Source organism: Coregonus clupeaformis, chromosome 2, assembly GCF_020615455.1.
Source record: "Coregonus clupeaformis isolate EN_2021a chromosome 2, ASM2061545v1, whole genome shotgun sequence".
Classification (NCBI taxonomy): domain Eukaryota; kingdom Metazoa; phylum Chordata; class Actinopteri; order Salmoniformes; family Salmonidae; genus Coregonus; species Coregonus clupeaformis.
The window spans coordinates 12,841,952-12,868,430 of NC_059193.1; the positions used below are offsets into that span (position 1 = coordinate 12,841,952).

Genomic DNA, 26,479 nt, shown 5'->3' on the forward strand with positions numbered 1-26,479 from the left:
ATTAGGAGCCTGTTAAATAGCCTGATAATAATAGCATGGGATCCTCCTAGCTAGCCTTAATAATAGCATATCATTTGGCTGTCTAGCCTGTTTGCTAACCTGTTAATTGTTAGCATAGCATTGGAACAGTCTGATAATATGCAGTGTTAGTGGATGCTGATGACAAGCCAGCCAGCTCCAGTTCAGTGTATTTATTCAGTTCTATTAACAACCTGCTCCTCTCCTGTAGCCTGTCACAGTCTAGTACTGCGACCTTATCTTTTAATGACTTGATCCCTCTCCCTCTCTCCCTCCGGATGCGTCCCAAATGTCACCCCTATTCCCTACGCAGTGCACTACTTTTGACCAAAGTCCTACGGGCCCTATTTTGGGAATCTCTCTGCAGTCAGGCCGCATTAACTCTTTCTGATTACATCACGACACGTTGAGGTATTCATTTCTTCTTTTCTCACTCCGTGGTAGAACACGACTTGTTGTGATGTCACCTAGCTTCGCGGTCTGCTCGCGTCCTCCTCTTTTACGAAGGTAGATTCTATCTGCATCCCAAATGGCAACCCTTTCCTTATTTAGTGCGCTACTTCCCTATTGGGCCCTGATCAAAAGTATTGCACTGCAAAGGGAATAGGGTGACATTTTGGATGCACCCTCTTTCTCCCTGTGAGATTCATTCACAGTGTGAGAATGAGGGAACGAGAGAGACAATTCCTCCTGTGCCGTGTTAGCTCATCCTGATCTCAATCTCCAAACACCCTTAGATAGAACAGAACAAGGAAATGACTAGAGCGTTCTGCGCAAGGTGATTGGTCGGCCAATTAAAACCTATAGAAGATCTAGGCATGGTTTGGCGCAGTAGGAGGTAGCTGCCGTGATCATTAGGCTCCACACAAGACACTTTATTTCCGTTGAGTTCATATCCCTCCTCAGGGAAACTCAACGAGAGCGGGAGAGAACGAGAGATGGATGAGCCATATCTGTACTGTTCTCTCCCTGACTAATCATATCTGTAAACTGTCTGTTTTTAGTTGGGCTCTAATGGTTTTAAACAAACAGTTGTTCGTATGTCTGGTCTATCTCACTCATATCGCTGTATTATAAATGATTGTCTTCTTAAGGCGTGTGATTCATCCCTCAGTGACTTTCAGCCACCTCTTACCCTTGGTCTCTGTCTCTGTGGAAATAGTCAGTACCAGTCAGTAGGTCTCTCTCTAATCTTGTCTCTCTCTCTCTCACCAGGCTGGCAGGAAGGACAGGAGTGATGCTCTGAACACCGCCATCGACAGGATGACCAAGAAGACTAGGGACCTCCGCAGACAGGTTGGTACATCTCCCTCTCCTCCCATTCCTTCTCCAAAGACCTCCGCAGACAGGTTGGAAAAAATATTTAGTTTCTGTTCTCCTCAAGTACAGCTAATATAACTGTCCAGCTCTCTGACTCTCTCTCTCTCTCCCCCTGTGTAGCTGCGTAAGGCGGTCATGGATCATGTCTCTGACTCGTTCCTGGAGACCAACGTTCCTCTGCTGGTTCTGATCGAAGCGGCGAAGAATGGTAATGAGAAGGAGGTGAAGGAATACGCCCAGGTGTTCCGCGAGCACGCCAACAAGCTCATCGAGGTACGTCACCAAACCAAACACAAACGTCTTCAACTTTTCTTCTTCAGGCACTGTCTTTAGAAAATCTGCCCGGTACAGTTGAAACTTAGATGAATCTGTAAAGACCACACTGCTCCAGCGTGCCAGTGGCCATCGAAGGTGAGCGTTTGGCCGCTGAAGTCGGTTAAGACGGAGACATTCATTTTTAAAGCGGGCCTTTTTTGCATTGCGCGCTCTCTCACCCGTTCTATCTCTCACCCGTTCTATCTCTCACCCGTTCTATCTCTCACTCGTTCTATCTCTCACGCGTTCCATCAATCCAATTCTAAGGTGGCTTATTGCCATTGGAAACATACTGTATGTTTATATTCTCTATATATTTAAGCCAGTTGAGAACAAGTTGTCATTTCCAACTGCGACCTGGCCAAGATAAAGCAAAGCAGTGCGATTAAAATCAACAACACAGAGTTACATATGGGGTAAACAGAACATAAAGTCAAAAATACAACAGAAAATATATATACAGTGTGTGCAAATGTAGTAAGTTATGGAGGTAAGGCAAGTGCAAGTGAAATAAACAAAAGTGAGAAAAAACATCAACAAAAAGCATGAAAAAATTTACAGTAAACATGGCAGTAAACATGGCAGTAGACATGGCAGTAAACATGGCAGTAAACATGGCAGTAGACATGGCAGTAAACATGGCAGTAGACATGGCAGTAGACATGGCAGTAGACATGGCAGTAAACATGGCAGTAAACATGGCAGTAGACATGGCAGTAGACATGGCAGTAGACATGGCAGTAGACATGGCAGTAAACATGGCAGTAGACATGGCAGTAAACATGGCAGTAGACATGGCAGTAGACATGGCAGTAGACATGGCAGTAGACATGGCAGTAGACATGGCAGTAGACATGGCAGTAGACATGGCAGTAGACATGGCAGTAAACATGGCAGTAGACATGGCAGTAGACATGGCAGTAGACATGGCAGTAGACATGGCAGTAAACATGGCAGTAAACATGGCAGTAAACATGGCAGTAGACATGGCAGTAGACATGGCAGTAGACATGGCAGTAGACATGGCAGTAAACATGGCAGTAGACATGGCAGTAAACATGGCAGTAAACATGGCAGTAAACATGGCAGTAGACATGGCAGTAAACATGGCAGTAGACATGGCAGTAAACATGGCAGTAAACATGGCAGTAAACATGGCAGTAGACATGGCAGTAGACATGGCAGTAGACATGGCAGTAGACATGGCAGTAGACATGGCAGTAGACATGGAATTCGTAAAGGTTTCAAAAGGATAGACGTTTCAAATGTTATATCAGCTATGAACAGTTTTTGTATTTGTATATATTTTTTGCTGCCTACCTTTTCGGAGGGCAAGAATTCTGCACACATTTTACTTTTTTTGTTTTGTTTACAATAGTTACATAGCAAAAATAATGTAATTTGATGTTTTGAAATACACTATATATACAAAAGTATATGGACACCCCTTCAAATTAGTGGATTCTGCTATTTCAGCCACACCCGTTGCTGACAGGTGTATAAAATCGAGCACACAGCCATGCAATCTCCATAGACTAACATTGGCAGTACAATGGCCTTGCTGAAGAACTGTGACTTTCAACATGGCACCATCATAGGGATGTCACCTTTCCAACAAGTCAGTTTGTCACATTTCTGCCCTTCTAGAGATGACCCGGTCAACTGTAAGTGCTGTTATTGTGAAGTGGAAACATCCAAAAGGTACCTAAAGATTCTGACCTTGAGAAACAAGATTCTCTGGTCTGATGAAACCAAGATTATGCCAAGCGTCACGACTGGAGGAAACTTGGCACCATCCCTACGGTGAAGCACGGTAGTACAGCATCATGCTGTGGGGATGTTTTTCAGCGGCAGGGACTGGGAGACTAGTCAGGAACGAGGCAAAGTAGAGAGAGATCCTTGATGAACACCCCAGTCTGAGGTCCTGAGCAGGTTAAGGTTCACCTTCCAACAGGACAACGACCCTAAGCACACAGCCAAGACAACACAGGAGTGGCTTTGGGACAAGTCTCTGAATGTCCTTGAGTGGCCCAGCCAGAGCCCGGACTTGAACCTGATCGAACATCTCTGGAGAGACCTGAAAACAGCTGTGCGGCGACGCTCCCCATCCAACCTGACAGAGCTTGAGAGGATCTGCAGAGAAGAATGGGAGAAACTCCCCAAATACAGATATGCCAAGCTTGAAGCGTCATACCCAAGAAGACTCGTTGCTGTAATCGCTGCCAAAGGTGCTTTAACAAAGTACTGAGTAAAGGGTCTGAATACTTATGTAAATGTTAGATATCCTTTTATAATTTTTAATACATTAGCAAAAAATGTCACTGTTTTTGCTCAACATTATGGGGTATTGTGTGTAGATTGATGGGGGAAAAAACAATTGAATCAATTTTAGAATAAGGCTGTAACGTATCAAAATGTGGATAAAGTCAAGGGATCTGAATACTTTCCGAATGCACTGTACATAGTGTTTTCAGCCATAAAAACATGAGCTTTTAAACCCACCCCTCAGCTACTCTCAGTCCATCCCACCTATCACCCTAACCCCACCCCTCAGCTACTCTCAGTCCATCCCACCTATCACCCTAACCCCACCCCTCAGCTACTCTCAGTCCATCCCACCTATCACCCTAACCACACCCCTCAGCTACTCTGTCCATCCCACCTATCACCCTAACCCCACCCCCTCAGCTACTCTCAGTCCATCCCACCTATCACCCCTAACCCCACCCCTCAGCTACTCTCAGTCCATCCCACCTATCACCCTAACCCCACCCCTCAGCTACTCTCAGTCCATCCCACCTATCACCCTAACCCCACCCCTCAGCTACTCTCAGTCCATCCCACCTATCTCCGTAAACCACCCTCTTATGAGTAATATGTGCCATGTAGTTTTCAGCTGTGATGTTTCACATAAATTCTGAACCTGTATAATCGCATAGTATCTACAGATTGTAAGTTAATGGTAAATATTTTTTACTAAAATGTATATCATATTGTTGATTGACTATGGTTTTCCAAATCTCCCAACAGTGCTATTTTAAGGGTTCATTTGAGATAAATGTGATTTTTCTGCCATTCCTGAACCTGTGACCAGAAACAAGCTACATGGGGGAAATACCAAAATAAGTGATCTAATGATTCTCTTCATAGCAAAATCTGCTGAGCTGAGAGGGTTGTATGCCCCATATACGTAACATTCTATTTGTGGCAAGATTTATTTAGTTGTTGCCAATTTTGGTCTTGAAAGGGCAAAAAAACTAGTTCCTAACCTTCTCCCCCTTCCACTTGCCTCCTCCATTTTTGTGGTAAAGCTGCAGTCAGTTGGTTGTAATTTTGGATAGAGGAAACATTTCCATATGTTTGTGAACTGCACGTGACATAACTCCACCTTTCCTATTCATAATATCATTAACAAAGATGATTCTTTAAAAATATATATAAAAACATTTTTTTTTTTTTTATCTATTAGTGTATTTCAATTTAACCATATTTGTTGTAATATTTGTATTTTCTGGAGAATGAAACTGGAATTGCAACCAGCTTTGTATGACTTGTTTTTTTTTTTAGAAAGGGTGATATTTAGAAAAAGGTTCCATTTTCAATTAACTAAAAGTTAGCTGTAATCTGGATAAAGGGAAACATGCCGTTTTTGAACAAGGGTCAAGGCCTTTCTTACTAACCTACTGGAGAACCAGTTTGGGTTTAACAAGAACTTTTGTATGACTGATGCTTTTAGTTAGTTTGTTTTTAATGCTTTAATATTTAATAATTTTAGCCCCCCAAACTAATATTCATTATATAAATAAGCACATTCTATTTTGTCTGGCTTGCCGTTCCAAATAAAGTAAAATATTTTATGCTTAATTTAAAAGACAAATCGTTCGGTGTAAGCAGGGCCGTAAGTAAATAGGTAAACAGGGACATGACTAAAGAGTTAATCAGGGGGATTTTTCCAGAAATAGACAGGTATTTTCCTTTCCATGGCAGCAAGATCTTATCTATTTTTGCAAAAAAAAAAAAAAACTTTTTGTAAGCTCTTTTATTTCTTTAGATATATGAAAACCAAGTATGTCCACTTCAGCGTCAGACCATTTTTATTGGTAAACTACACGGTAATGTAAAAGTTGTATTATTTAGCGATCCAATACGTAATATGGTACAAATGATCTAGATCCTCTGAGGATCCAGATTGCGGATTTAATTTCAGTCGTCGTCGTACACTGACAACTTTGTTTTTAATCCCTGAATTTCTAGCCTCTCTCGCTCTCTCTACACACATATATATTATACAGTACCAGTCAAAAGTTTGGACACCTACTCATTCAAGGGTTTAAAAAAAAACTATTTTCTAGATTGTAGAATAATAGTGAAGACATCAAAACTATTAAATAACACATATGGAATCATGAAGTAATGAAAAAAGTGTTAAACAAATCAAAATATATTTTAGATTTGAGTTTCTTCAAATAGCCACCATTTGTGTTGATGACAGCTTTGCACACTATTGGCATTCTCTCAACCAGCTTCACCTGGAATGCTTTTCCAACAATCTTGAAGGAGTTCCCACATATGCTGAGCACTTGTTGGCTGCTTTTCCTTCACTTTGCGGTCCAACTCATCCCAAACCATCTCAATTGGGTTGAGATCGGGGATTGTGGAGGCCAGGTCATCTGATGCAGCACTCCATCACTCTCCTTAGTCAAATAGTTACACAGCCTGGAGGTGTGTTGGGTCATTGTCCTGTTGAAAAACAAATGATAGTCCCACTAAGCGCAAACCAGATGGGATGGCATTTCGCTGCAGAATGCTGTGGTAGCCATGCTGGTTAAGTGTGCCTTGAATTCTAAATAAATCACAGACAGTGTCACCAGCAAAGCACCATCACACCATAACACCTCCTCCATGCTTTAAGGTGGGAAATAACACATGCAGAGATCATCCGTTCACCTACTCTGCGTCTCGCAAAGACACGGCGGTTGAAACCAAAAATCTCAAATTTGGACTCATCAGACCCCAAATTACAGATTTCCACGCCTCTGTCCATTGCTCGTGTTTCTTTGCCCAAGCAAGTCTCTTCTTCTTATTGGTGTCCTTTAGTAGTGGTTTCTTTGCAGCAATTTGTCCATGAAGGCCTTATTCACACAGTCTCCTCTGAACAGTTGATGTTGAGATGTGTCTGTTACTTGAACTCTGTGAAGCATTTATTTGGGCTGCAATTTCTGAGGCTGGTAACTAATGAAATGATCCTCTGCAGCAGAGTTAAATCTGAGTCTTCCTTTCCTGTGGCGGTCCTCATGAGAGCTAGTTTCATCATAGCGTTTGATGGTTTTTGCGTCTGCACTTGAAGAAACTTTTAAAGTTCTTGACATTTTCTGGATTGATTGACCTTCATGTCTTAAAGTAATGATGGACTGTCGTTTCTCTTTGCTTATTTGAGCTGTTCTTACCATAATATGGACTCGGTTTTTTACCAAATAGGGCTATCTTCTGTATACCTTGTAACAACACAACTAACTGGCTCAAAAGAAGGAAAGAAATTCCACAAATTAACTTTTAACAAGGCACACTTGTGAATTGAAATGCATTCCAGGTGACTACCTCATGATGCTGGTTGAGAGAATGCCAAGAGTGTGCAAAGCTGTCATCATGGCAAAGGGTGGCTACTTTGAAGAATCTCACATTTTTTAAAATATATTTTGATTTGTTTAGGAATTATACACATAACAAAACAAATGGAAAAGGGAAGAAAGAACAGAGTAATAGAAAGTAGAGAAATAAGGGAGTACTGAGGATCCATGTTCCCTCTAAGCTGCATGTGCAGTACCCCTGGGACTGCCGCGCAGAAATACCAGCCCACAGGGAGACTTCACTCAGCTTTCTAGAGCAGTGGTCATCAACCGGTCGATCACGATCCACTGGTTGTTTTCCAAGGCGTTCCTAGTCGATCGCCAAACATTTCTGTGAAAAAATCCAACGATAAAGCCAATTTATTTTATTTTATATTTGTCACGGGTTCTTGGCGGTATGTTCACCCGATTCAGCTGCCCTGCGCACCCCATATGCAAACTGTTGCCATTTTTAACCATTTCATGTGTCTGAAGGTACAAACTCTGCCTTCCCGGCGGGCCCAGAGAGCAAATCAAGTGCACTACGGCTGGCCAATCGGATGGCTCAGATGACCGTGTCAGCAGTTTCTGCCATATTGCTTTACCCCCTCATATCAAGGCAGGGTTTTCATAGGGTGGTCTAACCCAGGTCTAACCATGGGCTCAGATGGTTAAAAAAATCTAACTGGGAGAAAGAAACCTCGTCTGTGTGTGTGTGTGCTATGGTACTAGGGAAAGCTGTTATTGCAGTAGGTTGTTCTACTTCCAGTAAGACTAGGGAGTAAAGCAGTATGTTGCTTTTCTCTTCTCAGCTTTGAGATAGTCTTTATCTTTACAAGGTTCTGGAGATCTGGAGATGTCATGCGTCCATGTGGTTACTTAGGTAAAGTAAACATTACGATGGAGTTTCGTTATGTAGTTGGGCTCTTGTCAAAAGTAGTTTCCTCTGGAAAATAAAATGTAGCAGTGGAGGGTGAGGGGGGGAGTTGCAGAAATACTTCCATGTTTCCCCTTTCAACTGTGTCAGGTGTTAGCTAGTTTACTGGTTAGCTAGGTCTTCATCTGTGTCAGGTGTTAGCTAGTTACTGGTTAGCTAGGTCTTCATCTGTGTCAGGTGTTAGCTAGTTACTGGTTAGCTAGGTCTTCATCTGTCCTGGTGTTAGCTAGTTACTGGTTAGCTAGGTCTTCATCTGTGTCAGGTGTTAGCTAGTTACTGGTTAGCTAGGTCTTCATCTGTCCTGGTGTTAGCTAGTTTACTGGTTAGCTAGGTCTTCATCTGTCCTGGTGTTAGCTAGTTTACTGGTTAGCTAGGTCTTCATCTGTCCTGGTGTTAGCTAGTTTACTGGTTAGCTAGGTCTTCATCTGTCCTGGTGTTAGCTAGTTTACTGGTTAGCTAGGTCTTCATCTGTGTCAGGTGTTAGCTAGTTACTGGTTAGCTAGGTCTTCATCTGTCCTGGTGTTAGCTAGTTTACTGGTTAGCTAGGTCTTCATCTGTCCTGGTGTTAGCTAGTTACTGGTTAGCTAGGTCTTCATCTGTCCTGGTGTTAGCTAGTTTACTGGTTAGCTAGGTCTTCATCTGTCCTGGTGTTAGCTAGTTTACTGGTTAGCTAGGTCTTCATCTGTCCTGGTGTTAGCTAGTTTACTGGTTAGCTAGGTCTTCATCTGTCCTGGTGTTAGCTAGTTTACTGGTTAGCTAGGTCTTCATCTGTCCTGGTGTTAGCTAGTTTACTGGTTAGCTAGGTCTTCATCTGTCCTGGTGTTAGCTAGTTACTGGTTAGCTAGGTCTTCATCTGTCCTGGTGTTAGCTAGTTTACTGGTTAGCTAGGTCTTCATCTGTCCTGGTGTTAGCTAGTTTACTGGTTAGCTAGGTATTCATCTGTGTCAGGTGTTAGCTAGTTACTGGTTAGCTAGGTATTCATCTGTGTCAGGTGTTAGCTAGTTACTGGTTAGCTAGGTCTTCATCTGTGTCAGGTGTTAGCTAGTTTACTGGTTAGCTAGGTCTTCATCTGTCCTGGTGTTAGCTAGTTTACTGGTTAGCTAGGTCTTCATCTGTCCTGGTGTTAGCTAGTTTACTGGTTAGCTAGGTCTTCATCTGTCCTGGTGTTAGCTAGTTTACTGGTTAGCTAGGTATTCATCTGTCCTGGTGTTAGCTAGTTTACTGTCCCAACGCTCTTAACCGCTAGGTGTGTGTGTTCACTGTGTCGGTGTCCAATACGAAGGAAGTTAGAGGTTGCGCAATGACTGGAAGTGTCTGGGTATCTGCTAGCAAATACAGTACCATATTTTTTTATTTTCTTTATTTAACCAGGAAAGCCAGTTGAGAAAAAGTTCTCATTTACAACTGCGACCTGGCCAAGATAAAGCAAAGCAGTGCTGTAAAAACAACAGTTACATATGGAATAAACAAAACGTACAGTCAATAACACAATAGAAAATCTATATACAGTGTGTGCAAATGTAGTAAGTTATGGAGGTAAGGCAATAAATAGGCCATAGTGCAAAATAATTACAATTATAATTTAGTATTAACACTGGAGTGATAGATGTGCAGAAGATGATGTGCAAATAGAGATACTGGGGTGCAAAAGAGCAAAATAAATAACAATATGGGGATGAGGTAGTTGGGTGGGCTAATTTCAGATGGGCTGTGTACAGGTGCAGTGATCGGTAAGGTGCTCTGACAACTGATGCTTAAAGTTAGTGAGGGAGATAAGAGTCTCCAGCTTCAGAGATTTTTGCAGTTCGTTCCAGTCATTTGCAGCAGAGAACTTCCAGTCACTAGCAACTTCAAACTGCACGCAGAGACATAAAAATGGTATCCACAAGTTAATCTGACTCTGGGGAAGTCGATAAAGGGCCTCATTGCCAAAATCCCCAAGTATCCCTTTAAGCTGCAGAGGGTACAGAGCTGTGATTTCTCACTCAGTTCCCTTTATAGTGCCCTACCTTTTGACCAGGGCTCTTAGGGGTCTGATCAAAAGTAGGGCAGGATGTAGGGAATGGGGTGCTATTAGGGACACAGACTAGTGTCTCCTACCCCAGTACTATCACTCTCCCAGTGTTCTTGGACCACCCTGTAACACTGACGTGACTGGAGAAAACAAAATGGTGGAAGCATCGTTATGTTGTAACAAAATGGTGGAAGCATCGTTATGTTGTAACAATATGGTGAAGCATCGTTATGTTGTAACAATATGGTGAAGCATCGTTATGTTTTAGAAATATGGTGGAAGCTCATCATTAGGCTGGCTTTCACCTGGTCACTTCTTTCAGATCGGAGGGAAGGGAGGAGTGGACATAGGAGAGGACATAGGAGTGGACATAGGAATGGACATAGGAGTGGACATAGGAGTTGACATAGGAGTGGACATAGGAGAGGAGGTATAGTTGAAGGCCATGGAGACAGTCCTAGACTTAGTTCCCCTGTACCCCAGTGCAGATCCACAGTGTGCAGCTAGACATCCTTTGTCCCTGACTTCCTGCCACGTCAATAGTCCAGGCAGGAACACACTGTAGGCATTACTGTACTAGGCAGCAGAACAGTCACCCAGCCAGACACCCAGGTGACCAGTCACCCAGGCAACCAGACAGTAGCATGCTCACTAACCAGTAACCATAGAGATAATGTTCTATTTAATTACATGCGAGTGTCTGCAGAACGTCACAATGACACGTCACCACTCGCTGTGTAGAATGACTCATTTTACATTTAATCATTTTAATAATCACATGTAAAGTGTTGGTCCAATGTTTCATGAGCTGAAATAAAAGATCCCAGAAATGTTCCATATGCACAAAAAGCTTATTTCTCTCTAATTTTGTGCACAAATTTGTTTACATCCCTGTTAGTGAGCATTTCTCCTTTGCCAAGACATAATCCATCCACCTGATAGGTTTGGCATATCAAGCTGATTAAACAACGTCATCATTACACAGGTGCACCTTGTGCCTGGGACAATAAGGCCACTCTAAAATGTGCACTTTTGTCACACAACACAATGTCACAGATGTCTCAAGTTTTTAGGGAGCGTGCATTTGGCATGCTGACTGCAGGAATGTCCACCAGAGCTGTTTCCAGAGAATTGAATGTTAATTTCTCTACCATAAGCCGCTTCCATCTTTTATTTATTTATGTGACAGTACGTCCAACTGTGCTCACAACCGCAGACCATGTGTATGGCGTCATGTGGGCGAGCGGTTTGCTGATGTCAACGTTGTGAACAGAGTGTCCCATGGTGGCGGTGGGGTTATGGTATGGGCAGGCATAAGCTACAGACAACTAACACAATTGCATTTTATCGATGGCAATTTGAATGCACAGAGATACCGTGACGAGTTCCTGAGGCCCATTGTCGTGCCATTCATCCGCCGCCATCACCTCTGTTTCAGCATGATAATGCACAGCCCCATGTCACAAGGATCTGTACACAATTCCTGGAAGCTGAAAATGTCCCAGTTCTTCCATGGCCTTAATACTCACAAAACATGTCACCTAATGAGCATGTTTGGGATGCTCTGGATCGACGTGTACGACAGCGTGTTCCAGTTCCCCCACCCAATATCCAGCAACTTTCACACAGCCATTGAAGAGTGGGACAACATTCCACAGGCCACAATCAACAGCCTGATCAACTCTATGCGAAGGAGATGTGTCGCGCTGCATGAAGCAAATGGTGGTCACCCGATACTGACTGGTTTTCTGATCCACGCCCCTACCTTAAAAAAAATATAAAATGTTATCTGTGACCAACAGATGCATATCTGTATTCCCAGTCATGTGAAATCCATAGATTAGGGCCCAATGAATGTATTTCAACTGATTTATTTCCTTATATGAGCTGTAACTAGGGCTGTTGTGGTGACTGCATAATTGCCACACCGGCAGTCATGAGTCAATACCGCAGTAAAAATCCACGTGACCGTTATGTCACGGTAATCTCCTCTTATCCACTCTGGACATGCTTTGGTAGTACCCAACTAGCTAACTACCATCAGGTCCTAATGGCCTGGGACTCAGGGCTCTATTGTCCCTCTAACCATCAGGTCCTAATGGCCTGGTACTCAGGGCTCTATTGTCCCTCTAACCATCAGGTCCTAATGGCCTGGTACTCAGGGCTCTATTGTCCCTCTAACCATCAGGTCCTAATGGCCTGGTACTCAGGGCTCTATTGTCCCTCTAACCATCAGGTCCTAATGGCCTGGTACTCAGGGCTCTATAGTCCCTCTAACCATCAGGTCCTAATGGCCTGGTACTCAGGGCTCTATAGTCCCTCTAACCATCAGGTCCTAATGGCCTGGTACTCAGGGCTCTATTGTCCCTCTAACCATCAGGTCCTAATGGCCTGGTACTCAGGGCTCTATTGTCCCTCTAACCATCAGGTCCTAATGGCCTGGTATTCAGGGATCTATTGTCCCTCTAACCATCAGGTCCTAATGACCTGGTACTCAGGGCTCTATTGTCCCTCTAACCATCAGGTCCTAATGGCCTGGTACTCAGGACTCTATTGTCCCTCTAACCATCAGGTCCTAATGGCCTGGTACTCAGGACTCTATTGTCCCTCTAACCATCAGGTCCTAATGGCCTGGTACTCAGGGCTCTATTGTCCCTCTAACCATCAGGTCCTAATGGCCTGGTACTCAGGGCTCTATTGTCCCTCTAACCATCAGGTCCTAATGGCCTGGTACTCAGGGCTCTATTGTCCCTCTAACCATCAGGTCCTAATGGCCTGGTACTCAGGGCTCTATTGTCCCTCTAACCACTCTGACATCAATGCAAATGCAATCTAAAATCACATCAAACACTTATCATCAAAACAGTATCATGCTTTTAAAACTCACCTCACTGTGATGATCAGTTTGAAGAAAGAAGTTCAACAGCAAGTTGAAGATGAGTGTAAAACATGGTACTTGTGGATGTTGTTTCAAACACAACGAAATGGACAGCGCTTTCTAAGGTGATGATTAATTCATAACAACCTAATGCATATTAGAGATTATGCACCCCCCCCCCAAAATAAAACAAATGCCTGAATTAAAACTGATTGTGCTCTTACACAATACCTAGTCTAACACATATTATGCATGGCAGAAAAACACAAAACAAAACTGATTGAAGATGTCTTTGGTACGTCATTGGTCTAGCCTACACTCCACAATTAAACACATTTGAATAATCTCCTTTGAGCGTGGACTGTATTATTATGCATACTGGATGGACTGGTTACCTCATGCTACGCTGCTACAAAATGTCTATCCATGAGTCTGGGAGAGAACGTATAACCCTAGTCGATGCTGTTGGTTCATTGATTGTGCAGGGTGGCATACAGTTAGCTTACAATTAGTGAATTTGTATATGATTTTGAATAGCCTAGTAATAGGGATTATTTTTTATTTTCATAATTAATAGGCTGACACATTACCTTTTTAGCTACAGAATCTCACCACCATGCGTTTCCATCTCCTCTCGCTCCTTTATTCCTTTCTCAAGCGCGCAGATGGGCTGTCAACAGTTAAGTGAAATATGTTTCGTTGCGAAAACATGTTACAATCGATGTTCCAGAACAGATTTCACTTGGTTTCCCAAATTAAGCGCTGGGTAGCTGGAGGGAACAGGGTTGGAGAGCCCATTTCATACAGAGTTTGGGCAGAATATCACCTGTCGCGCAGCGAGAGCATGCTCCTCAAACAGTGCTTGATGCATGTAGAGAAATGTTTATTTCTTTCTCAGCTGTTCATATTAAGCACAGCTATAAAACGCTATTTCGAGTACATACGGATTACATGTATTTTTTCCCCTTCCCCTGTTCCTGCCCATTTGATAATGGGGCATTGTAAATTTAAACAAATTTGACATATTAGTAAAGACAAGATTCAATTGAGAATAGTCTGATGGGTAAAAATATGATCACTTGATGAGAGAACAGCTGTGCAGCCTGACTAAAATAAATTGATTCATTGTGATGGTGTATATTAAATTGATATATTTACTATTTTTTTATGTAGATGTTCCAAAGGTGTGCATCAGCTGCTTGTATGCAGCTTGTATCCCCTGTAGTTCAGTTGGTAGAGCATGGCGCTTGCAACGCCAGGGTTGTGGGTTTCGTTTCCCACGGGGGGGCCAGTATGAAAATGTATGCACTCACTTAACTGTAAGTCGCTTTGGATAAGAGTGTCTGCTAAATGACTAAAATGTAAATGTCTATGTATGCGTGAAGCCCTGGAGTTGCTAAACTTGTTGGTTAATTACCGTGAGACCGGCAGTCTTTTGCATCCCGAACTGTAACTCAGGACCGTCTTTGAAATTGTTGCACGTTGCGTTTATATTTTTGTTCAGTATATGTAAAGTGTACAACTGTGAAGCTGAGTTATGACTATAGAGAACCTCAGATCTGTGTGTAGGAGTCAACCAGTTGACATATATACAAAAGTATGTGGACACCCCTTCAAATTAGTGGATTCGGCTATTTCAGCCACACCCGTTGCTGACAGGTGTATAAAATCGAGCACACCGCCATGCAATCTCCATAGACAAACACTGGCAGTAGAATAGCCTTACTGAAGAACTCAGTGACTTTCAACGTGTCACCGTCATAGGATGCCACCTTTCCAACAAGTCAGTTCATCAAATTTCTGCCCTGCAGGAGCTGCCCTGGTCAACTTTAAGTGCTGTTAGTGCTGAAATCCTTTTCCTGTTTCGGCATGACGATGCCCCCGTGCACAAAGCGATGTCCATACAGAAATGGTTTGTTGAGATCGGTGTGGAAGAACTTGACTGACCTGCACAGAGCCCCGACCTCAACCCCATCGAACACCTTTGGGATGAATTGGAACGCCGACTGCGAGCCAAGGCCTAATCTCCCAACATCAGTGCCCGACCTCACCAATGCTCTTGTGGATGAATGGAGGCCAGTCCCCGCAGCAATGTTCCAACATCTAGTGGAAAGCCTTCCCAGAAGAGTGGAGGCTGTTATAGCAGCAAAGGGGGGGACCAACTCCATATTAATGCCCATGATTTTGCAGTGAGATATTCTACGAGCAGGTGTTCACATGCTTTTGGTGATGTAGTGTAGTTAATCCAGAGATTCTTACCTTTGCCTCGATTCGGCAGTCTCGTCCAGATCATCATGGCATTTGTAGTTCTTTATGATAGCCACATTAGCAGCTAATTAGCGTTTCATTTTTGGGGGGTAAATACAGGCAAATATATTGATAAAACCTTGTCCTAGAGAGATTTACACGGTTATCAAAACATCACGCCACGAAACACAGACCTTATTTAAAGTTTTTTTTTTAAATCCCCTATGGGAGAAATGAATGATGGAAAAACGATTAGAAACATTTCCTTGTCCACACCCTTTTGGTCATGTGGTGTACTGTTTGATATGGCTTTAACCTATTAGAGCGCCTAGTGGTGTACTGTTTGATATGGCTTTAACCTATTAGAGCGCCTAGTGGTGTACTGTTTGATATGGCTTTAACCTATTAGAGCGCCTAGTGGTGTACTGTTTGATATGGCTTTAACCTATTAGAGCGCCTAGTGGTGTACTGTTTGATATGGCTTTAACCTATTAGAGCGCCTAGTGGTGTACTGTTTGATATGGCTTTAACCTATTAGAGCGCCTAGTGGTGTACTGTTTGATATGGCTTTAACCTATTAGAGCGCCTAGTGGTGTACTGTTTGATATGGCTTTAACCTATTAGAGCGCCTAGTGGTGTACTGTTTGATATGGCTTTAACCTATTAGAGCGCCTTGTGATTTGTTTGGCTGTTGGATGCCAATGCTGACACTATACATTAGATTATATATTAAAAGCTGACACCATACCATAAGATTCTGGCCAATTGCATTTACATTAACATCATTTAGCAGACGCTCTTATCCAGAGCGACTTACAAATTGGTGCATTCAATTTATGAAAGCCAGTGGGACAAGCACTTTTTTTTTTTTTTAAGAGGGGGGGGTGTTTGAAGGATTACTTTATACTATTTATTCCTTAAAGAGGTTTATCGAGTTTCAAGTGTCTCCGGAAGGTAGTCAGTGATTCCGCTGTTGCGACGGTGTTTATGAATCAGTCCTAAACCTGTGGTCGTGAGCCGTCCTCCTTGGCTCTTCTCTCATCCAGTTTCTCTTCATTATTGAAAAGTCCTGACTGTTAATTACACCGGGTATTGATGAATCAATTCCCTGGGTGTTGATATTAAGGTAATCGGAAGGTAACCGGTGGTTTTTCAGCTAATAACTCACTTACGGCCGAGAGACAGGGCTTCCTTACCCCCTTTTATAAATGGATTTAATCTACCGGAGTGAATTAAGAGTGACAGAATATATCAAAACCAGTATGTTTAGTAGAATGTCATTAATACAATTCCGAACATGTTAGAACATTTGTCCATTAAATGGTTGTAATTTACTGTCCCTAGCTGAGGCTCCTTGTTTCAGATTATAAGTGGCATGTCTGGAACAGATTGATTTCTGCTTTAGCAATATAACCACTGATGCTCCTTTTTCCATTTCCCCCAAGATGCATTGTGATAGATGTTATACTGAATCAACAGCAGGGGACCAGTGGTAGACTGGTACTAGGGCTGGGTCATATGGCCTACAAATCTGAACTGCATAAAAAATATATATTAATATCCTCTAAATCAGCTTTGTTGTACAATTTTAAAGGTAATACTGCATTTCAAACGGTCAGTAATCAAATCAAGCTTAATCTTTACAGCACATTTCAGACATGGAATGCAACTCAATGTGCTTCACAGGAACGAAACAAATAAAAAACATGAAAATAAAAGCTGAAATATTTACCACACAACAAACATGAGATACAAATTTAAAGATTGTCAAAAACTGAATGTCTAAAAAGCATGCTAAGGAAAAGCAAAGCTAAAAAGATTCCTTTAAATATCTCTTCTAAATATGTCCACAGTTTAGATCCCCCTCAGGTTTTCTGGCAGGCTTTTCCATATATAACTAAAGGCTGCCTCTCCATGCCTCTTGGTCCTAGGCGTTGGTGGAGTTAAAAGGTCAGTGCCAGAGGACCTGAGGGACCTACTGGGTACATTACTTAAAAGCATGTCTGACGTGTATTGGGGTGGACCAATAGAATCATCTTAAAATTAATTCTAAACCTCACAGGCAGCCAGTGCAGAGACCTTTTAATACCAGTGTAATGTGTGCTCTCCATCAGGTTTTGGTCAGTACCCGTGCTGCAGCATTCTGTATGTTTTGCAGTTGACCAATGGCTTTCTTGGGTAGACCAGACAGGAGAACATTACAGTAGTCAAGCCTGCTTGTAATAAAAGCATGGATGAGTCTCTCTGTATCAGCCTGAGAGAGAAACTGCCACATCTAGGCAATGTTCCTCGTGTGGTAAAACACTATTTTGTTCACATACCTAATGTGTGATTCGAAATTTAATTCAGAATTTAAACTAACACCTGGGTTTTTTACCTGGTGTTTTATCTTTTATTGCCCGTGAATTAAAATGTGCAGCCATATTCTCTCTCTGTGCTTTGGCTCCAACAATAAGTACCTCGGGTCTTCTCTTGACCCCTGATCTCTGGCGCCGACGAAGATGGCAACCAGGAATACGACTTTCCCGAAGCAGATCCTTTGTTTGCGGAGAAGAGGCACTCGGAGCGGCCTGCTGGTTCCAAGTATACTACTCGCCAATGTTCAGTGTTTGGATAACAAAGTCGACGAGCTCAGGGCAAGGATTTCTTTCCAGAGAGACATCAGGGCCTGTAACAACTTTGTTTTACGGAAACATGGCTCTCTGGGGATATTCTGTCAAAATCGGTCACAAAATACCTCACAATCAAATGCCGACCGTATTATCTCCCAGGATAATTCTCTTCGGTTATAGTCACGGCCGTGTATATCCCCCCTCAAGCCGATACCACGACGGCCCTCAAAGAACTTCACTGGACTTTATGCAAACTGGAAACCACATATTCTGAGGCTGCATTTATTGTAGCCGGGTATTTTAACAAATCAAATTTGAGGACTAGGCTGCCGAAGTTCTATTAACATATCGACTGTTGTACTCGGGCTGCTAAAATTCTCGACCATTGCTATTCGAATTTCCGGGATGGTTATAAGGCCCTCCCCCGCCCTCCTTTCGGCAAATCTGACCACGACTCCATTTTGCTCCTCCCTTCCTATAGGCAGAAACTCAAACAGGAAGTACCCGTGCTAAGGCCTATTCAACGCTGTTCTGACCAATCAGAATCTATGGTTCAAGATTGTTTTCATCACGTGGACTGGGATATGTTCCGGGTAGCTTGCGTAAATAATTTAGACGAATACACTGAAATGGTGACTGAGTTTATCAGGAAGCGTATTGGAGATGTTGTGCCCACTGTGACTATTAAATCCTACCCTAACCAGAAACCGTGGATAGATGGCAGCATTCGCACAAAACTGAAAGTGCGAACCACCGCATTTAACCATGGCAAGGTGACTGGGAATATGGCAGAATACCAACAGTGTAGCTACTCACTCCGCAAGGCAATTAAACTGGCAAAACATCAGTATAGAGACAAAGTGGAGTCGCAATTCAATGGCTCAGACACAAGACGTATGTGGCAGGGTTTACAGACAATCATGGACTACAAAAAGAAAACCAGCCACGTCGCCGACACCGAAGTTTCGCTTCCAGACAAGCTAAACACCTTCTTCGCCCTCTTTGAGGATAACACAGTGCCACTGACAAGGCCCACTACCAAGGACTGTGGCCTCTCCTCCGTAGCCGACGTGAGTAAGACATTTAAGCATGTTAACCCCCGCAAGGCTGCCGGCCCAGATGGCATCCCTAGCCGCGTCCTCAGAGCATGCGCAGACCAGCTGGCTGGAGTGCTTACGGACATATTCAATCTCTCCCTATCCCAGTCTGCTGTCCCCACATGCTTCAAGATGGCAAGAAGCAAAGGTAACTGAACTAAATGACTATCGCCCCGTAGCACTCACCGCTGTCATCATGAAGTGCTTTGAGAGACTAGTCAAGGATCATATCAACTCCACCTTACCTGACACCCTAGACCCACTTCAATTTGCTTACCGCCCCAATAGAATCACAGATGATGCAATCGCCATCACACTGCACACTGCCCTATCCCATCTGGACAAGAGGAATACCTATGTAATGCTGTTCATTGACTATAGCTCAGCCTTCAACACCATAGTACCCTCCAAGCTCATCATTAAGCTCGAGGCCCTGGGTCTGAACCCCGCCCTGTGCAACTGGGTCCTGGACTTCCTGACGGGACGCCCCCAGGTGGTGAAGTTAAGAAACAACATCTCCACTTCGCTGATCCTCAACACTGGGGCCCCACAAGGGTGCGTGCTCAGCCCCCACCTGTACTCCCTGTTCACCCATGACTGCATGGCCAAGCACGCCTCCAACTCAATACACCTAAATTATCAATGGAAATCAAATGTATCAACCCATGGAGGTCTGGATTTGGAGTCACCCTCAAAATTAAAGTGGAAAACCACACTACAGGCTGATCCAACTTTGATGTAATGTCCTTAAAACAAGTCAAAATGAGGCTCAGTAGTGTGTGTGGCCTCCACGTGCCTGTATGACCTCCCTACAACGCCTGGGCATGCTCCTGATGAGGTGGCGGATGGTCTCCTGAGGGATCTCCTCCCAGACCTGGACTAAAGCATCCGCCAACTCCTGGACAGTCTGTGGTGCAACGTGGCGTTGGTGGATGGAGCGAGACATGAGTTACATTGTGTTGTTTAAGTGTTCCCTTTTTTTTTTTTGAGCAGTGTGTAATCAGAACCTGTCTGTCTTCCTGTCTCATCTCTCCTCTTTCTGTGTGAGATGGAGACAGTAAATCGTGTGTGAGACTATAACGCTGTGCAGTGTGTATGTAGGTGTGAGACTATATAATTACATTTTTAAATGTTTTGTCATTTAGCAGACGCTCTTATCCAGAGCGACTTACAGTTAGTGAGTGCATAAATGTTTTCCATAGTGGCCCCCCGTGGGAATCGAACCCACAACCCTGGTGTTGCAAGCGCCATGCTCTACCAACTGAGCTACACGGGGCCCATCATGCAGACCGTGATAATACACAGCAACTAGCCATTGTCACCTTTCCTTCTAACAGTACAGAAATATACACATGTACTGCACATCCTGTGGACAATCATCCTTTCTCCTACTCTGTCGATTGGTGCCACTTACAAGCGGTTAACTGGGCAGGGTTAGAGTCAATGCCATTTCATTTAAGTCAATTCAGGAAGTAAACTGAAATTCCAATTCCAATTTTCCTCATGAAAAAGCTGTGAGGAAAATTTGAATTTCAGTTACTGAAACAGACTTAATTTAAATGGAATAGACCCTGATCACATGTGTTCCCTTGCTAACTGGCAGCTTTCAGGATAATAATAATATATTATATATAATATAATATAATGCTGTGCAGTGTGTATTTAGGTGTGAGACTATAATGGTGTGCAGTGTGTATTTAGGTGTGACTATAATGCTGTGCAGTGTGTATTTAGGTGTGACTATAATGCTGTGCAGTGTGTATTTAGGTGTGACTATAATGCTGTGCAGTGTGTATTTAGGTGTGACTATAATGCTGTGCAGTGTGTATTTAGGTGTGACTATAATGCTGTGCAGTGTGCATGTAGGTGTGACTATAATGCTGTGCAGTGTGTATTTAGGTGTGACTATAATGCTGTGCAGTGTGTATTTAGGTGTGACTATAATGCTGTGCAGTGTGTATTTAGGTGTGACTATAATGCTGTGCAGTGTGTATTTAGGTGTGACTATAATGCTGTGCAGTGTGTATTTAGGTGTGACTATAATGCTGTGCAGTGTGTATTTAGGTGTGACTATAATGTTGTGCAGTGTGTATTTAGGTGTGACTATAATGCTGTGCAGTGTGTATTTAGTTGTGACTATAATGCTGTGCAGTGTGTATTTAGGTGTGACTATAATGGTGTGCAGTGTGTATGTAGGTGTGACTATGATGCAGTGTGTATTTAGGTGTGACTATAATGCTGTGCAGTGTGTATTTAGGTGTGACTATAATGGTGTGCAGTGTGTATTTAGGTGTGACTATAATGCTGTGCAGTGTGTATTTAGGTGTGACTATAATGCTGTGCAGTGTGTATTTAGGTGTGACTATAATGCTGTGCAGTGTGTATTTAGGTGTGACTATAATGCTGTGCAGTGTGTATTTAGGTGTGACTATAATGCTGTGCAGTGTGTATGTAGGTGTGACTATGATGCAGTGCAGTGTGTATTTAGGTGTGACTATAATGCTGTGCAGTGTGTATTTAGGTGTGACTATAATGCTGTGCAGTGTGTATTTAGGTGTGACTATAATGCTGTGCAGTGTGTATTTAGGTGTGACTATAATGCTGTGCAGTGTGTATTTAGGTGTGACTATAATGCTGTGCAGTGTGTATTTAGGTGTGACTATAATGCTGTGCAGTGTGTATTTAGGTGTGACTATAATGCTGTGCAGTGTGTATTTAGGTGTGACTATAATGCTGTGCAGTGTGTATTTAGGTGTGACTATAATGCTGTGCAGTGTGTATTTAGGTGTGACTATAATGCTGTGCAGTGTGTATTTAGGTGTGACTATAATGCTGTGCAGTGTGTATTTAGGTGTGACTATAATGCTGTGCAGTGTGTATTTAGGTGTGACTATAATGCTGTGCAGTGTGTATTTAGGTGTGACTATAATGCTGTGCAGTGTGTATTTAGGTGTGACTATAATGCTGTGCAGTGTGTATTTAGGTGTGACTATAATGCTGTGCAGTGTGTATTTAGGTGTGACTATAATGCTGTGCAGTGTGTATTTAGGTGTGACTATAATGCTGTGCAGTGTGTATGTAGGTGTGACTATGATGCAGTGCAGTGTGTATTTAGGTGTGACTATAATGCTGTGCAGTGTGTATTTAGGGTGTGACTATAATGCTGTGCAGTGTGTATTTAGGTGTGACTATAATGCTGTGCAGTGTGTATTTAGGTGTGACTATAATGCTGTGCAGTGTGTATTTAGGTGTGACTATAATGCTGTGCAGTGTGTATTTAGGTGTGACTATAATGCTGTGCAGTGTGTATTTAGGTGTGACTATAATGCTGTGCAGTGTGTATTTAGGTGTGACTATAATGCTGTGCAGTGTGTATTTAGGTGTGACTATAATGCTGTGCAGTGTGTATTTAGGTGTGACTATAATGCTGTGCAGTGTGTATTTAGGTGTGACTATAATGCTGTGCAGTGTGTATTTAGGTGTGACTATAATGCTGTGCAGTGTGTATTTAGGTGTGACTATAATGCTGTGCAGTGTGTATTTAGGTGTGACTATAATGCTGTGCAGTGTGTATTTAGGTGTGACTATAATGCTGTGCAGTGTGTATTTAGGTGTGACTATAATGCTGTGCAGTGTGTATGTAGGTGTGAGACTGACTGTTTCTGTGTCTAGGTGGCCAACCTGGCGTGCTCCATCTCTAATAATGAGGAGGGAGTGAAGCTGGTCCGTATGGCTGCTTCCCAGCTGGAGACACTCTGCCCCCAGGTACCTGCCGGTCTCTACCCACTCACTCTCCTCTAATCCACCCATCTCTCCTTCCTCTCTGCCCCTATCCCACCCATCTCTCCTTCCTCTCTGCCCCTATCCCACCCATCTCTCCTTCCTCTCTGCCCCTATCCCACCCATCTCTCCTTCCTCTCTGCCCCTATCCCACCCATCTCTCCTTCCTCTCTGCCCCTATCCCACCCATCTCTCCTTCCTCTCTGCCCCTATCCCACCCATCTCTCCTTCCTCTCTGCCCCTATCCCACCCATCTCTCCTTCCTCTCTGCCCCTATCCCACCCATCTCTCCTTCCTCTCTGCCCCTATCCCACCCATCTCTCCTTCCTCTCTGCCCCTATCCCACCCATCTCTCCTTCCTCTCTGCCCCTATCCCACCCATCTCTCCTTCCTCTCTGCCCCTATCCCACCCATCTCTCCTTCCTCTCTGCCCCTATCCCACCCATCTCTCCTTCCTCTCTGCCCCTATCCCACCCATCTCTCCTTCCTCTTTGCCCCTATCCCTCTCCCATCTCCATTGCCTCTCAGCTCATCCCCAACCCCGAGGTACTTGCCCAGCTGCCCAACCTGCATCCCCTTCCCCCTCTACCCTCTCCTCTCCAACCTCCAGGCCGATAGCCCAGCCATGCTGCCAACACTTCATACCTCCAGCCCCCCATGCCCAACCCCCATCCATCTCCCTTCAGCCCCAACACCCTTCTCTGCCTGATCCCCGGCCCCATATCCCTGCCAAGATGCCGACACTTCACACCTCCAGCCAGTCTGCCCCTCTCTCTCTCCCACCTCCGCCCCTCTCTCTCTCCCGCCTCTGCCCCTCTCTCTCTCTCCCACCTCTGCCCCTCTCTCTCTCCCACCTCTGCCCCTCTCTCTCTCCCACCTCTGCCCCCTCTCTCTCCCGCCTCTGCCCCTCTCTCTCTCTCCCACCTCTGCCCCTCTCTCTCTCCCACCTCTGCCCCTCTCTCTCTCCCACCTCTGCCCCTCTCTCTCTCCCACCTCTGCCCCTCTCTCTCCCACCTCTGCCCCTCTCTCTCTCCCACCTCCGCCCCTCTCTCTCTCCCACCTCTGCCCCTCTCTCTCTCCCACCTCTGCCCATCTCTCTCTCCCACCTCTGCCCATCTCTCTCTCTCACCTCTGCCCATCTCTCTCTCTCACCTCTGCCCCTCTCTCTCTCTCACCTCTGCCCCTCTCTCACCTCTGCCCCTCTCTCTCTTCCACCTCTGCCCCTCTCTCTCTCCCACCTCTCTCGCTCTCTCCCACCCCTCCCACCTCTCTCGCTCTCTCTCTCGCTCTCTCCCACCTCTATCTATCTCTCTCGCTCTCTCTCTCGCTCTCTCCCACCGCTCTCTCCCACCTCTCTCTCGCTCTCTCACATCTGCCTCCCATTCATCCTCAGCTTTAATCTCACCACATGTATTTCCCCAAGAAAACAAGCCATTGCGCATTCACTCCATACACCCTTTTCCCAGTGAATCACTCCTACTCAGCAATTAGCCCCCATGCTAGGCAGAGTCTTAATTGTTGTGTGTGTGTGTGAGGGGTGGTGTGTGTGTGTGTGTGAGGGGTGGTGTGTGTGTGTGTGTGTGAAGGGTGGTGTGTGTGTGTGAAGGGTGGTGTGTGTGTGTGAGGGGTGGTGTGTGTGTGTGTGAGGGGTGGTGTGTGTGTGTGTGAGGGGTGGTGTGTGTGTGTGAGGGGTGGTGTGTGTGTGTGTGTGTGTGTGTGTGTGTGTGTGTGTGTGTGAGAGGGGGTGGTGTGTGTGTGTGTGTGTGAGGGGTGGTGTGTGTGTGAGGGGTGGTGTGTGTGTGTGTGAGGGGTGGTGTGTGTGTGAGGGGTGGTGTGTGTGTGTGTGTGAGGGGTGGTGTGTGTGTGTGTGTGTGTGAGGGTGGTGTGTGTGTGTGTGAGGGGTGGTGTGTGAGGGGTGGTGTGTGTGCTGGTCTGAAAGGCTGATCTTTAGATAATTACACATTCCTTATACTAATCTTTCTAATGCTGTAGTAATTGGTGTGTGATTGCTCTGTAACAGGTGATTAATGCAGCTCTGGCGCTAGCTGCGAAGCCCAACAGTAAGGTTGCTCAGGACAACATGGACCTCTTCAAAGACTCCTGGGAGAAACAGGTCCGCGTCCTTACTGATGCCGTCGATGACATCACCAGCATCGACGACTTCCTCTGTGTGTCCGGTAAGGGGGGGGGGGGGCAGAGCTTTCTTTACATGTCCATGCCAATACATATTCACTTTCAGATTATTCTGGTGAATTGAAATATGCTTTACAAATGTAATGTTCATATTATATATGGTCAAAGGTAGTTTTGTTCGGTGTAGAATTCCGTTTCTGGTTCTATTGTCAGGAGTTTGATGCATGGTTCACACCCAAGCAAAAGTGACTCTCCCAGTGTAGCAGCTGAAAACCTATTGTTTTCTCAACACCCCAGTGTATCTCTCCTGTTAGCCTAGCTGTTGAAGCGGGACAGGTGAAAGACAGGAGGAGGAAGCGATCAGAGTAGGGCCCTATCAAATCCACGATGAGGACGGAATCATGGAATTCAGACATTAAAACGAAATTCAACAATAGTCAAAAATGTGTTGAACTTAGTAGGGAATCAACTAAATGTATTGAACATTTTTGAATTACCCCAAGTTTATCGTAAGGTATGAACATAATGCGTCAATGATTCGTATTTCCTGCAACTTTCTGAAAAGGCAACGAGAGCTCCGCGTATGTGCGGTGCGTAGGTCTACCACTTTGTGTAGCTGTTGGAGAAGATGCTAATGAAAACTTCTGGTAAATACGAAGGCATTCCCAAAAACCTTCTCAATTAAATGTTAACTACATATTAGCCTGTACTTACCTGGCAAAATGATATCATGATTATTTTCATCAATCCAGTGGGTATTTGTTTGTCTAACTCTAGAAAAACACCACTAAACAGCCTCTTGCTTGGTGCAAAATTGAATTAAAGGGTAAATACATCCAAAAATCCCAACAGCAAAAAAGAATCCCAGACTTCAAAAGTAAAATAAAATAAAAAAGGTGTGTTTTCCGTTTGGGTCCTAGTAAATACACCCCTGGTGAGGAAGGAAGGCAGAGTCTTAATTGGCCTCTTGTCTGTCGCTGTTAGATATTATTTAGATATATTTGCTTCTTAGCGTTTAGTCGTGTTAAACGTAGACAGAGAGGAGCTTAGATTAGGAGCAGGTATTAGTCTTCTCTGATGAGAACAGGACCCATATATTTAACACAGCCGCTTGATTGGCTTCCTGCCCTCAGCCTCCACGCTCCGACCAACCAGACAGGAGCACTGAGGATTCCCAAATAGCACCCTATTCCCTATATAGTGCACTACTTTTTGACCAGAGCCCCCTCGGGAAGCTTATACAGCTCTGGTCAAAAGTAGTTCAATATCTGCTATTTGGGACTGCTTGGTGCTGAACTGAGAGCAGAGAGAATTGACATCCTGTCATGTACGCGCGCTTAAATATTTTGCTGTTCGAACCTGGATTTTTTTTTTTCTAACGTTAAATGTATCAGATATTTTTCATTGCACACTCCTACACAACTTTGGCGCACACGTACTCCTTGTAAAAAAACAAAGGTCAGCGTAGAGTCCTGATGTACAGTGGGGGGGAAAAAAAGTATTTAGTCAGCCACCAATTGTG

At 44.1% G+C, this 26,479-nt stretch overlaps 1 protein-coding gene across 3 annotated transcripts in view; it reads left to right on the top strand.

Annotated features, from left to right (window-relative positions):
* LOC121587436 (catenin alpha-1) overlaps positions 1–26,479 on the top strand; it is a 215,167-nt gene that overhangs the window by 119,989 nt on the left and 68,699 nt on the right. For all 3 annotated transcript variants that reach the window (XM_041904344.2, XM_041904326.2, XM_041904336.2), the window contains exons 9-12: positions 1,234–1,314; positions 1,459–1,611; positions 22,717–22,809; positions 24,845–25,001. In XM_041904344.2, the coding sequence (XP_041760278.2) occupies positions 1,234–1,314; positions 1,459–1,611; positions 22,717–22,809; positions 24,845–25,001 (484 nt within the window). The remainder of the gene's footprint in view (positions 1–1,233; positions 1,315–1,458; positions 1,612–22,716; positions 22,810–24,844; positions 25,002–26,479) is intronic.